The sequence below is a fragment of the Marmota monax genome, unplaced genomic scaffold (genome assembly GCF_021218885.2).
Source record: "Marmota monax isolate L192 unplaced genomic scaffold, Marmota_monax_Labrador192_F-V1.1 WCK01_AAM20220418_F8-fsc00342, whole genome shotgun sequence".
Lineage (NCBI taxonomy): Eukaryota > Metazoa > Chordata > Mammalia > Rodentia > Sciuridae > Marmota > Marmota monax.
Window position 1 is genome coordinate 287,380 of NW_026692007.1, and position 14,774 is coordinate 302,153.

The window sequence follows — 14,774 nt, forward strand, 5'->3', positions numbered from 1 at the left end:
TTTATATATGGAGAGTGTCCAGGTTCACATGGGCTATAGCAAATTTATGTGGAGCTTTTTATATGTGTTTGTGAGTGTGTGTGATTATGATAAAATTGGGTTCACTGGTGGGTTATCATGTGATTACTTTCTCTTATTAAGGAATCTTGAGCTGGGCATGATGGCATACACCTGTAATCCCAGCAATTTGGGAGGCTGAGGCAAGAGGATCTCTGTTGAGAGCCACAGTTTAGTCGAATGACACCTGGCATTTTGCTAGAGGGAATAGTTGAAAGGTGACCCTGGTGACCCTAGGGCAGCTCAGGGATTAGGGCGGATCCTGCTGCCTCAGGCGCCCGCTACTTTGGAGCCCTGTGGAGGGGGTGTATTCCTGGGAAGTGTGTGTAGAGTGCTGGAGAGAGTTGGGGAATAAAGAGTTGGCTGTTTGGACCTACAAGGCTTTGCAGCAGCTCGGTTATTTTGTGCCCAGCCAGACTACGGCAGATCTCAAGTTCAAAGCCAGCCTCAGCAAAAGCAAGGCACTAAGCAATTCAATGAGACCTTGTTTCTAAATTCAATACAATATAGGGCTGGGGATGGCTCATGGTCAAGTGCCCCTGAGTTAAATCCCCAGTACAGGGCTAAGGCTGTAGCTCAGTGGTAGAGTGCTCACCTCCCATGTGGAAGGCACTGGGTTCAATCCTCAGCACCACATAAAAATAGAATAAAGGTATTGTGTCCACCTACAACTAAAAAAAATTTTAAAAAATCCCTAGTACAATAAAAAAGCATCTTGATTACATGATTTTAAAGGCAGCATAATGTTAAGTCTTTCACACAAATTATATATCATTAACAGTGTCTTCATTATGAAATATTGGTTATTTCCATTTTCTATCAGTACACATGCCTTGGCAATGATGTTCTGTGCCAACCTCCTTCTGTCTGTCCATGGCATTTCCATAGCAATAATCCCTACATGTCTCAGAGCTGAAAGACAGAGCACCTTCAGAAGGACCATGCTGGAATCTTCCCATGCTCTCACATGTTGGTGTGTAAGGACTTGCTTGTAACTCCATGAGGATTATATGTTTTTAATGTTTGTTATTAATATGTTGAAAATTGGCATCTAAGTATTAAAATTTGCTATAGCCTATGTGAATCTGGACAGTTTTGTGGCAAGTTCTAGAATGACACCATAATTCATAGCAGAAGCAACAAAAAATAATTGAGAATTAATTTAAATAATAACTAAAGCCATTAGGTAATGCTAAAGGTAAAATCCCGTTTATAAGGATCACCAATATTTCTTAAATTCCCATTTCTCGACTCTCTATAAGTTTTTAACCTTTCCAATTTTCATGGAATATTCAGGTAAAAATTATCCTCTTGGGGGAGCCCTTGCACCCAGCATGGACTTCCCATGTCAAGGTCCCCTAGCCTGGATTGCTTCTCCACACTCTGGGAGTAAGGAATAAGGTTAGGCCCACAGTGTCCAGGAAGGGGCAGGCGGGTGGGTGGGGGTGGGGGGTTGCTTGGGAAGGACAGATCTGGCAAGATCCGGAAGGCAAGATCCGGACTATGGATGGATAGTCACTAAGATTCCTCTTGTATTATTGGTGTTTTTAGCTTATAAATGTTACCAAATATGTTTTTATATTTTTATTAACTACTGTTCACATTAAAATTTTTTATTTTAGAAATGTTTAAGCATGAATAAAAGTAGAAAGAATAGTGCAACAAACCCATCACTTTCAAAGACCAGTGAGATCATATCAAAGGCCACCAGAGCCAGTTCAAAGAGAGTCCCCCAGGTCCCAAATATGCTACTGCCAGCATCTAAAAGATGTCCACAATTGAATTAATAATATTAATTTAAAAAAAAAATCAATGATGTTAAAAGAGAGAGAGCAGCTTCTCTCTCCCCACGAAACAGGCAGACACACAGCTCACTACTCACCATTAGAAGTAGCCAGTGACCCAGTCTCTTATTCTGAATGTGATAAATAAGATAAAGAATTAGGCATTTATTCTTGCTTTCCCTAATAAACCATAGTTTAAGAAACCTTATAGTTCTAGCAGATGAAAAAAACTTTTTTTCTCCTCCCCCTGCTTTTTTTTTTAAACAAAAGAACGTCTGTGCATCCCCAAACAGTTGCAAAACAATGTGTTTTAGAAATAATAAGAAATATTTGATTATGGACTATGTTTTAAATTGTTTAAAAAATTCCTTCTTAATTGTTAAGGTGAGATACTAGCTTTGTGTCTGAGAAAACACTCAGGTTTTAGAGATATATATTGAGTACTTAAAGGTTTAAATGTCATGATTTCTCATAATGACTTTAGAATATTTCAGCAAATTAAAAAAATAGAGAAAACAAATACCTCTCAAAAATGTTGCAAACAATTTTCTTTTTTGTTCTATTGTTTTTCTGAATTTTATATTTTTGACATTCAGAAGTTCAGAATTTTTATGTAATGAAATCTAGTTACTTCTCCTTTTATATTTTCCCCTTAATTTCATGCTTCAAAAGTTCTCTTTTTTTTCCCAGTAGGAATATGTAAGGAAAAAATACTTATTCTTCTTATTTTTCTATTTGTACTTTTTACTTTTCTCTATGAAATAGAGGCAGTATTTGCTCTGGTGCTGTCTCAAGTCCAGCCCTAGATTCCACCCTGTGATTCATAAACAAAATAATTGGGGATTTGAGAGAATGAGTTTCTAGAATTTACTGTGTCATTAGATATGATGGATGTCTTCTCTTGTCAATACTTAGATATGGAGGTCTCAGCCCCTGAGACTGGGAGTCACATTTGAAGCTGCTGTCCTCTGTGACATTTCTCAAGGTCTTTCTTACACCTGGAGCTTTATGGACTCTGATGGGTCCCTGGTCCTCCTCCCTGCTGCCATCAATGTCCACAGACAAACTATCGTTCTCCCAAGCTACACGCTGGCATGCGGGAACTATACTGCCATCGCCAAGGTGAGCTCACTGCCTGGTGCCATTGCCAGTTCATTGAAACCAATGCTTTCCACTCTGTGTTGGAGTAAGAGCTCAGCATTTGTAATCCTAAATCTGTTCTACCAACAAATGGGGGTTGTTAAGAGCGTGGGTAGGATTTTGGAAGAAATGTTCAAGTCTCCCCAAAGAATGTATGTTCAAATGCTAACATAATCAATGAAAAACTCCTTCTAGTTTATTTAACTAAACCTTCCTGTGCACCAGAAGAATATTTGACTTGGCCATGTAGGAGTTAGTCACCCAGAAAAGGCGGGAGGACCACCACCAGAGGGCAGGGCCATGAGAACGATATCCACAGTGACCACCTGGAACTTTGGCCCTCACCCAGTGCTCAGTGTATTTTTGGCTAGGAAAATGGTGAAAATGTGTGGATTAGAAGAAGGAGTCATTGCCATTACAAGAGTGGGCTCCATGAAAGAAGGGTCCTGAAAACAGTTGGTGCACAGGCGTAGAAAGTGGGGTGTGGGGAGCAGCTTGGCCAGGCATAGTGCGCAATAGCTGTCAGACTGTAGTTAGATGGGAAGGCCAGACTTGAGGAGATGCTCCTTGATACCAGACTGGGAACCCAAAAATCTCTGCAGTAGAGGAATGGTGTTCTTTCACTCTGTGGGGTGCATAGTCCTGTTGAGCCTTGGTCCCAGCGCAGGCCACAGACAGCTCACCACAGGGTCCCTGGACACACACACTAGCCTCAAGAGCAATCAAGGAAGGGATCCCACTGGATCTGTGCTGGGTGTCATGAATGGAGCCCTCACATGCTTCCTCTTGATCCTGTACTTATCTCAGTGAGAACTAGACACACCATGATTGGCCGAGTGACAGAGGGCCACAGACCACACCGTGAGGAACTCTGTTAGCTACAGGTCATAAGAAAAAACAATGTTTCTGAGCAGGATGCATGTTCTTCTCTAGAAGTATTAACGAGAGAGAATCGGAAACTGATTGAAGGATGGGTTTCTGGGTGAGTGTTCTAAAAGCCAAGTCAAGAAATACTTAGGGGCTGAAATAGGTGCTGGGAAGGGATGCAAAGAGAAATAAGGTCTTTGCCTACTTGGGCACATGATGTATTGGGGGAGATAGACGGACCCCAACAAGCTACAGAAGATATGATTCATGTCTAAACAGTGATGGGAAACTCTGAGGGAGGAGCAGCCCTGAACCCTCAGCCACATCTTTGTTGACCAGGATCATCAATTGTCGGAAAATGCCCCCTAATGTGAGTCACATGCATGGGGAGGGGGATGATCATGCTGAAGCAGGTGGGGCTTGTAGGCAGAATGGTGGGAAGGTCTAAAAATGGGCTTCAGTGGGGGGTCTTCTGAAGATGACCAGAGACCTGGGGTGGATTGTGACTTCAATGTTAAGAGGTTGAGCTTGACATTTCTGGAGAGTATTCAGGCGCCATGTCTGTCAAGACAACAGAATGGAAAGTGGGTGGTAGCTAAGGTGGAGCTGGATACAGCCATCTAGCCAGAGGAGAGCGAGCAGAGGACAGGGAGCACAGCCCCCAATTGGCGGGAGTGCAGATGGAGAGAGCTATGCCAGAAAGCCACATCTTCAGAGCCTCTGAGTAAAGAGGCTCAAAAAGGAGGCAAGGTTTTTGGTATTTCTGTGCAATATAAAAAGCACCATGAGTATTCATGTTATTTCTTTTTCTTAAGCTTAATTTTCAAATACTGGAAATGTTTTAGTAGGTATATTCTAGAAAATGGTATGTGCTCCTGATTCAGGCTGCTTGGTTTATCTCAATTTGTAACCTGTACTGTTCATTGTCACAGACAAGAACAAGAAGATTTTCTGTGCCTGTGGCTAAACATGGGGTATCTTAGGCACTGGCCTTGGTGGAAGCAGATTCTTGGTGGAAGATTGAAGTCAACCTGAAGTAGTCCAGAGGCAGGGTCCTGTGAGGTCACTGAGGGAGCTGTCCTCTAGCAATCTTGGTGCCCTGGTGGAGGCATGAGTGGGTGGGAGGATGCTCCCTAGATGGGCTATGATCAGCCTCCAGAAGATACCTCATACTGCTGTTTATCTACTCTGCAGACCTTAAGTACCAGTGTCATCACCATTCTTTAGGTCTGTTTGTGACCAGGAAATCAGGAGGATTTTGGAAAAATCCTCCTTCCAACCAGGAAATCAGTTGGCAGTGTATCCAAGGGATTCTCTTTCCATCCACCAGCTTCATGAGAGTGGGGGTACAGCAAGGGAGATGGGGTAAAACTGCTAATAAGGCAGGAATTGAAGCCTGGCATGTCCAGCCCAGGGTTCTGACCAACTGGCTTATAAGAACCCTGCTGGCCATGTGAGGGGTCAGGGCTGGGTCCATGCTCTGACATCAACATCTATTGGTACATTTGTTCCTTAGCTATGTCTTTACCCTCCAGCAGCCTCCTGTCCTGCCTCTGCCTTCTAATTGATTGCTTTTCCATCTCTGCTCTCATCTGGATGTTATATTTGTGATCAGACCCTCAGGCTCTGAGCTTCTCCCACCTCTGCACCTTCCAGCACCTCCCACATTGAGCTCACAGGCTTGGAGCCTTCTCAGGGCTTCCTTGGTGCTGGAGGAACTGAGTAAATACAGGTTGGGGATGTAAATCATAGTTTTGATCATGTGGTCATTATGCTATCTCTGGTTATACTCAGGCGCCTGACCAGCAGGGTGCATTTGTAGGAGGAAAATCCAGAAGGGATGAGTCCAAGTCCAGGGAAAAGTACAGCAAGGGTTAGACTATATCTTTTCAAACACTGCTCACAGCTTACCATCAAAATTTTAAAAGAATGTTTTGAATGCCTTATTTATAAATTGTTTTATGTTTTCTAAATTTAGAAGTATTTGTCTGACACAGGCATGGTGGCACATGCCTGTAATTCCAGTGGCTAGGGAGGGTAAGGCAGGAGAATCACAAGTTCAAAGCCAGCCTCAACCACTTATTGAGGCCCTAAGCAACTTAGCAAGACCCTGTTTCAAAATAAAAAATAAAAAGTATTGGAGATGTAACTCGGTGGTAAAGCATTCTTGGGTTTAATCCCTAGTACTAAAACAAACAAAAAAAGCACTTGTCTGAAATTTCATTTACAGTTCTTAAAGTCCATTACACATTTGGATGAAAGTCAGAAAAATGTTAACAGAAGAGGTTTGAGAATTGTCACAAAATGGCATACATGGAATATTGCTATTTGAGGTTCTATGTTCACAAGCCCAGGCAACTTTGCAGATTAAACCTGACTTGATAGGAAAATGCTCATACTCTCGCCTTCAGCCATGTCTCCAATGGGTGCATAGTAGGTGGTTTACTTTGACAATAGTGACTGGTTTAGCTGAACCCAAGAATGCATATACACACACCCTTATTCCCTTTCTAGTGTCATGTGTAGAGATCCAGCCAGCACCTGCTTTGACCCTGTGTGATACGCCCCTGTTGTTGACCCCCTAGGTTCAGATCCAGGGCAGCGTGGTGCACAGCAACTACTGCGTGGGTGTGGAAGTGCAAAGCAGGGCACCCGTCAGTGTGATCTCGGAGGGCACACACCTCTTCATCCCCAGGGCTACCTCAACCCCCATCATCCTCCAAGGATCCCAGTCCTATGACCCAGACTACCCGGGGGCTGCTCTCAGGTGAGATGGGGAGCTTTGCTCCTCTCAGACTCTGACTCCTTCAAACATTTGAGAATTCTGTATAACATTTTTAAGAAATGAAAGTCCATCTGCTTTCATAAGCCAAACTGTTTTATTTAGATCAAAATATAAGATAATTTAGAAAAGAGGGGAGAGAAATGTGAATAGCTTTTAAAGGTGGTATTTAAAATATGATTTTGGAAGGTGATGTCTAACCATTACCCTTTCATTAAAATTTCTGGGTGGTGAGAGGCCTTGTGTGGGAGAGGAGAGTGCTACATGTCCCTGTGGGGGTCTCTTGCTATTGGAGGCCCCGACACAGGCCTTGTCCCCATAGCCATCTGCAGCCTGACTTGGGGACCTAATCAGTCTCCTACTTGAGTCTGTCCATGATCCCTGTACATGCATCCTCCCTGGACCCATCCCTGCCCAGTAGCCGCAGACATGCATCCTCAGTAGGGACCACTCCAGGCTATATGTCCCTGCCCCATTTCAGCACCCCCTTTTCTGTGCCTTGAGACCTCTCAGACACAGTTCCTACTTCCTCACATTCAGTCTCCCCATCTCCACTTGAGGAACAATTCTCCCTGCTAAGGGTTTTGGCTGAGTGACTCCTCTTTCTCTCTCTGACTTCTCTCTCACACACACCTCATGTTCCCTCTGTCAAGATCTTGTCAGCCTTACCTGAAACACCAGCTCTACATATCTTCTCTGCTTCATTGTGCTGAACCCCCAGGGCCTTAGCTCATCTTCGAGACAGCCTCTCCTTAGAGCTTCCATGCCTCCATCCTCCCCCTGCAGCCGATTCTCCAAGGCAGAGGATGGATTCTTCTTGAACAAGTCAGGTGCCCTCACTTCACTATTCTAATCTTCCAGAACTCTCTTTTTACTCCAAGTAGAAATCAACATCCTCAGCTGAGGCCGACATGTCCTTTTAGCTCCAGCTGCAACTGCCCCCGACTCCTCTGCAGTTCACTCCTAGCCAGCGTAATCTTCCCTGAGCTCCTGGCAATCAGGTTCCTTCTGTGGCTCTTCTCTCAGTGGTGAGTCTGCCACCACCTCCTTCCTTTGATTCAATGAATGCTCAAGCATCACTTTCCCAGTGAGGCCCATTTAAAATGATGAATCCTGGCTTTCTCTGTTATGGTTTCACTTATGTGGCTATCATCCTGCATTGAGTATGAGCTCCAGAGGGCAGGGCTCTCCCTTAATATATCCCCTGTGCCTGGCACACAGTGCCTACTCTACTACTACTTTATAAATAATTTGTTGTCTTAACCCCTGAGATAACCGCATGTGTTTGCTACACTACAGTTGTGGGATTCAGTGTTCTTTTAATCCAAAAGAGGAGAGAGAGATTACCATCTCCCACCCCACCCCATTCCCCCAACTTCCATATCCTCTTGAGTACCCCACCATTTGAAAATTCCATCTGTGGGGCTGGGGATGTGGCTCAAGCGGTAGCGTGCTCGCCTAGCATGCGTGCGGCCCGGGTTTGATCCTCAGCACCACATACAAACAAAGATGTTATGTCCGCCAAGAAAAACTAAGAAATAAATATTAAGAAATTCTCTCTCTCTCTCTCCCTCTCTCTCTTAAAAATTAAAAAAAAAAAAAAAGAAAATTCCATCTGTGTACATGCTCCAGGCAAAGAGACAAAGTGCTTATAGCTACCTCTACCCTGGGTCTAAGAGACCAACTGGGTCTTGTTTATCATTGTACCTCTCAGCACCCAGGTTCATGCCTGAAAACAAGAGATCAGTGCATGGCTGCTGAAAAGTGCTGAATTTGCTTCCAGGGAGTGCAGAATAGCCCAGCTGATCCCAGGTTCACTTGCTCTTCCCAGCATGTAAGTCAGAGGTTGCTGCCACCCTGTGGGGTGATTAAAGGGCTGTCATAATGCCACCTCATATGGTTTGGAAACAGGTCTAGAATGTGGTACCTTCACACCATCTAGGGAGAGCCACCTTTAAAGCACAATGATGGCTCAGACTTAAGTAGCACCTGAAGAAACAGCTCTACCGTCAGATTGGTCCTGGACCGTCCAGCCATGCATTTCTAAGCCAGCGATTCTTCTCTGCCAAACTGCTTGTTTAGCTGTCCCTCAGGAATGAGACTGCTCAGGGTTAGGGATGATGCTGGCTGTCTGCTTGCTTGATCTTGATAAAGCAAACACATTTGTCTTGTTGAATATGACAGTTTCATTGCAGGAAGGTGGTGAGATTGGAGCAGAGATATCTAGAGTCATCCATCTGCTTATCCCATCTTTCACCAGCTCTGAAATAGGGCAGTTCTCTGAGGCCTCTGGAAATGCATTTTTCTTCCTAAATTTGGGTCAATATGGCATTCCTGTATGTCATGTGAAATTGTCACAAGGATGAGATACAGTGTTGGCAGACTGTTTGAGGGGAGCATGCTGTGTAGTAGATGCATGTTGAGGCAGCAGAAGTGTGAGCAGAGGGAGTCACTGTGTGCAGGAAGGGTGGCAGCAGCTACCAGGCTGGTATGGAAAGTGAAGGTCCCCAGGGATGAAGTTGGGGTTACACATCAGTGAGTGGGAGGAGCTAGTCTGAGAATCCAATGATTGACACCTCACTGATGGAAAAGAACAAGGGGACGTCATCTCTTCCCCATGCCCATGTCCCCTCGACATCAGAGGTTCCATGACTGTCCGTTCAACAGGTATCATTGGACCTGCACTGCTACCAACTCACCTGGACAGCCCTGCTTTGACAATTCCACTCCACATCAACTGGACCCTGGGGCTCCCACGATTTCCTTCACAGCAAAATGGCTTAGCGAATGCTGTGACCAGTTTCTCGTGACACTGATGGTTTCCAGCACTGGCAGGAATTCTTCGAAGGCCGAGGTGTTCCTTTCCATCAGTCTTGCTTTTGCCTTCAGGTATGTGACTTGGAGCTGAGCTGAGCTGAGCTGAGTGGTCCTGGCTGGTGTTGGTAACCAGGAAAGTAATCCATGCATATGGAAGGCAGTTTGGGGTTTAGTCATGTTGGATCATGCTGCTAAAGAGGAGGAAGGCATTGTCAAGAAGGGGCTAGGGACTGATCTCTGGGAAGCTCCTGATAGGCTAAGCATGCCAGCACAGCAGGGATCTCTGGGTAGGGTCTCAGGGGGTTCCCTCTGTTTCAGAATATGCCTCTAAGACAGGAGACTGTCCCAGTTCTTGGGGCTGATGGCAGAGGAGGCAAAGCCATCTGAGTCCCAAGGTAGGCATTTGGGGAGCCCAGTTTAACCCTTCTATACATCTCAGGTTCATCCCAAGAATGAACCCAGTTGTTCCATCTGAGAGTATGAGAGGTTGCAGAAGAAAAGAAATGTTATGACCAAAACCCAAAAGCACTGCATCACCCATAGTCCATGTGTAGCTCCCAAACATCAGTACCAGGATCAAGTTGAGTGGCCAGGGTGGGCCTGGGCACAGCAGTTCACTGACCTCCCCCTCTGGAAATAAGAGTCATTAGACCTAAGTGAGAAGGAGGTGTTGCCCAGGGCCCACCACTTTGAGATGATACAAAATTTTACTACACCACTCAGAATGGCACAATTTAATCCTTATGAATTAATCCTGGAATTTTCCATTTGCTTCAGTAGCCATAGGTATCTGAAAAGGTAGAAAGTGAAACTGTGGATGGGGGGGGAACCACTGTGTACAAGTATACACAGGGATACACAGGCACACAAACACACACATGGACAAGCTGGACATGGTTCCCTGCAAGGAAGCTGTGCGGCCCTTTGTACCATGACACCTCTCATCTCCTGCATAGGGAGCTGTATGTTGAGGCTGTGGTCTGAGAAATGGGGCACAGTGCATGGGGTGTTTGCATGGGAAACACTGCAAACCACTTAGTCTTTATCATTCCTGGACCTTTAGAGGCTCGCCAAGTCCTACAGAAAAGAAAGCTGTTTGACAGGGCCTGACAGTCTCCAGCCTATGGTAACATCTGGAAGAACCCCTGTCCACAAAATGTGCTTTCCAAAGTGCTGGTCAGCAGAGAGACTAGAGAAATTGTCAGGAGGTGGCTGTGGTGGCACTGGGCTGTGTGGAGGGTAGAGTTACATATGGAATTGTGTGTGGTAAGGGGCGGTGGTGGGGTGGGGGTATCCCACCACCATTGGCCCTGCACAGAGAGGAGGTAAAGCCAAGGCAGATGGCAGCATCTTTCTTTGTGAGCTCCTGAGACTAGGTGAGAATCACAAAGGTGCATGGTTTGGTGGGTCTGCATGAGGGTGGTTTTGAAGACTGAGCTGAGGAGATGAGGAGATTACTTAGGCATCGGCTGTTCTTTATAGAGGGCTTGGCCAGAGCCCAAGATGAAGGCCATGGGTCTCAAAAAAGTCACATAGCCTCTCTGAACTGAGCCAGGTTATAGTGTGTTGCTGGTCTGTTAGATCAAATCATGTGTCCAGTATGGCGCAGCTGGTCACATGCCATATGCTCCATCATACGGACTTGAGTTTCCATGATGAAGAGACAGCTTGGGCAGTTTGGGCATTCCCAGCACGAACGCATGCAGCCAAGGGCCCATACATTTTCCTAAAATATCAAACTGATTTGTATATTTCAGATTCATCCACATCTCCTGGGTCAATTTTAAAGACATCTATGTCAATTGGAATGAAGAACTGTCTCTCCAAGCTGTGTGTGAGGACTGTGGAGAAATACAAAATCTCTCTTATTCCTGGGATCTTTTCTTAGTCAATGCAACAGAAAAGAACAGGATTGAAGGTGAAATGTTTGCTTTATTTTACTGACTGAGGAGAAAGCTCAGGGTTGTCTTGCGTTTGCCAAGAGTTTGGTCTGACCCAGTATGTCTGATTTGCCAGGTTGATGGCTTCTGCTTCCCTAGCACCTCTTGTTTTCACCCTCCAAAAGAAAGGAAGGAATCAACTGCTACTCAGGCACCCTGTGGAAGTGACAGAAGGCTATGCCCAGCATTCACTGAGACAGTTTTATTTTTTTAAAGCCACAGTGAGCTATTGAAAAGGACACATGATGTGACTCACCTTTCAGAGGACTGTGTCCCTATGATATTGTGAAGTATATATTCAGTCTGCATCCCTGGCATATAACTCATCCCTGGCATAATCCCCAAATCCTTGGAATCCTCAAAGTAATAGGGCCTTTTTGTATGCTAATGAGGTGACTGATGACTGGAAGCTCTCAGGTAGCTTCAGGATGAGAGTTGATCTTCAGAAAGACCAAGGTGGGATGGCCAAGGTTGGGAGTTTCAGCCCCAGTTGGTCACCAAGGGCCAATGATTTAATCAGTCATGCTTGTGTAATGAGGTTGTCATCGGAACCCCTGATTTATAGCTGATTAGTCAGAAGCACAGGTAAAACCATCGGGCTCGCAATTGGCACCCAAAATAGGCACAGTCTTGAGGCTTAACCTGTGAGGTCTGAGGTTACCTCCAGTTACATAGTGTGAGAATTGAACTGAATTGAGGAATACAAGTGGATGTCTTCTTCAGAACTGCTTGCTTTCTTGTTAGTGGGGAGAACTCACACCATTTAGGATCACTGAAGTGATCTGTGTTGTAAGAGTATAGTACGAGAAACTGAGTCTGATTTTTCTACACAGTCTTTCAGACTGTTCTACACAGTCTGCATGGTGAGGGCTGGTTCTGAGCCTCTTTCCTGCACTGCCAGCTGGTGATTATAACCTCCTCTCCAAGATTCACTGAAAGATGGGTACCCTTCTTGTCAGCCCAAAAGACAAGTTGAGGCATGCTGAGTGTGGGAACAAAGAGTTTATGCAAGGCAGAATGAGGATGGCCACCAAGGTAGAGCACACAACTTTAGTTGCCCAGAGTAAGGGCTCATAAAATGATATCCAAGAGACTGGGTTTTTATAGGTTAAAACAGAAGAAAGAAGTTGCAATTGATGAGAAAGACACAGCATGTGGATTAATGGTCAGTCACTGATGCCATACCTTCCAAGTAGGAATTGCAGTAAACAGGAAAGGGCTTTTACCCGGGTTATTGATTATCATTGTGTTGTTGGGAAATCTGCAGACATGAGATGTGTGCTGGGTCAGAATGACCTAGGAAACTATGGTCTAATGCCCTAGGATTAAAGAATTTTTTAACATCATTCTTGTCACATTTAAGTCCTTTCTCATACTATTCCACAGAGTGGTGATAAGACTAAGTAAAATAATGTGTAAGAACATGCTGGGTGTTGGGCTGGTTGGCTCGCAGTTTGGGTGGGACACTTAGGTATGAACCAGGATCAAGACTGAGTTCTCATGTGGTGATGACTGTGATCAGGGGGACAGTTCCCATGGCAAACAGAGCAGCTTTGTTTGTGAGCTGGCAGCCAGCTCTTTCAGCACAGCTCCTGCCAAACCCCTATTGGCCTTCTGCCATTTAAAAACAATCTGTTCAATGGGGCAATACAAAGCTTCTGAATGTAGAACTCTGAGTACAGCTGGCCTCAGTGGCTAAGGGGACATGAAGACATTGAGTGCAGTCATGCCCTGCATTGCAGGAGAGGAATTCCTTAATTCTTTGGGGTATGTTTAATTTTCTGGAATCAAAGCCAGAGGATGTCCAGAGGTTAAATTTCCAGGAAAGGAAACATTGCCCTAGATGGATGAGTCTCAAGATCCTGGCTCCCCCAAAGTCAAAAGCAACAGCATGATTGACAGTTCATTTATATGCCCATGGCTATTTTTTTTCTTTGCTCCTGATTCTTCATCATAAATTTGAACAATGATTTTTGGAATTGTTATATTCTGTCCTTACTGTCAGGTAGGGGAGTGAGGATTAGGAGAAATTCCATGTTCCCCAAATTGTTTCTATAATACATGAAAAACCAATACAGAGAGTGTGGAGAATCTGGCAGGCTCCTTTTCAGTCTCTATGGATCCTGGGGAAAGCAAATCCCCCCCTACATGTTTGCTGCAATTGGTCTCCAGACTATCTGATGAAAACCACGTTCCATGGGTTTATCTCTCAAGTGCGGGCTTTGAATTCACGTCAGACTTGTTGAAAGCAGAGCAGTCTTACAAAATTTACAGACTTTTAAAAAGCTAATTTTTCCCATTTGGTCCAGAATTTTAACACTGTCATATGTGTGTTTAAGTTCCCTTTTGTAGCACTGTGGGGCTGCTGGGTGCCTCAGCACTCGGAACGACTTTGAAGTCATCAGAGTCAAATCTTCTGACCACTGAGCCAAATATGACAGATCCCAGTGGATCACCCACGCTGTCTTCACGAGAGCCTTCACCCATGATCCATGGTCGGCTTGCCCTTTTAGTCACTAGAAGCACCTCTACAGAGTCCACTGTGGGTGGCCACCAGATTCCTGCTTCTGGTGACAACACAGCCCGGGAGGATCCTTCTGAGGATGAGCCACTGGGTCCAGAGCTGGGGTCCCTTGGTGAAGGAGCCTCAACTGTGAGCCCCTCTGAGAGAAGCTGGTCTCCACCCAGCTCCTCACCTGCCCTTGATGGCAAGTACCTCCATCTCTGCAGGTTGTCCCCCTTATTTAGGCACCAGGGTTATCTTGGGAAGGGTGCATCTGGTGGGTCAGGTTTGAAGTCACATGCACAATGCCCTTGAATCACAGAGTGCTGGATTCACACCCACTATTTGTTATCCGTCTCTGCAGGTTGTCCCCCTTATTTGGGCACCAGGGTTATCTTGGGAGGGGTGTATCTGGTGGGTCAGGTTTGAAGTCACATGCACAATGCCCTTGAATCACAGAGTGCTGGATTCACAGCCACTATTTGTTAATTGTGGCTTTAAGTGAAACATTGTGATTTTGTCTCATAGATTTTGAAGCCTATTACAGTGATATCCAAGAAGCAATGCCATCTAGAGGAAGACAGAGAGGTAACTGCTTCTATGATTGTTCCGTGTAGGACCTGCATCCTGGCCCACTGTTCTCCATCTCTTCTCCACACCCTTTCTTGAAGGCTAGATTCATGTGCTTCCCCCTTACATCAAGGCCACCTGGAGCTCCCAGAGTCAGAGGGAAAGTTTAAACTCCTCTGCCTGGAACTGGTTGGCCCAAAACTTTGCTTCTAGCTTACCTCCTTCTGCACTTCTTGTATTCTGCTCCAAAAATCTCTCAGTAGCCTCAGGCCTGACGATGAGCATTCCAGCTCTCCCAGACCCTGTCAGGGGGG

The 14,774-nt window shown here is 45.2% G+C and overlaps 1 protein-coding gene across 1 annotated transcript in view; it reads left to right on the forward strand.

Annotated features, from left to right (window-relative positions):
* The window catches only part of LOC124097225 (checkpoint protein HUS1), a 177,108-nt gene that overhangs the window by 54,266 nt on the left and 108,068 nt on the right, over positions 1 to 14,774 (forward strand). The window contains exons 21-26 of the mRNA XM_058582002.1: positions 2,757 to 2,963; positions 6,434 to 6,615; positions 9,298 to 9,519; positions 11,205 to 11,365; positions 13,727 to 14,095; positions 14,419 to 14,478. Coding sequence (XP_058437985.1) covers positions 2,757 to 2,963; positions 6,434 to 6,615; positions 9,298 to 9,519; positions 11,205 to 11,365; positions 13,727 to 14,095; positions 14,419 to 14,478 — 1,201 coding nt within the window. The remainder of the gene's footprint in view (positions 1 to 2,756; positions 2,964 to 6,433; positions 6,616 to 9,297; positions 9,520 to 11,204; positions 11,366 to 13,726; positions 14,096 to 14,418; positions 14,479 to 14,774) is intronic.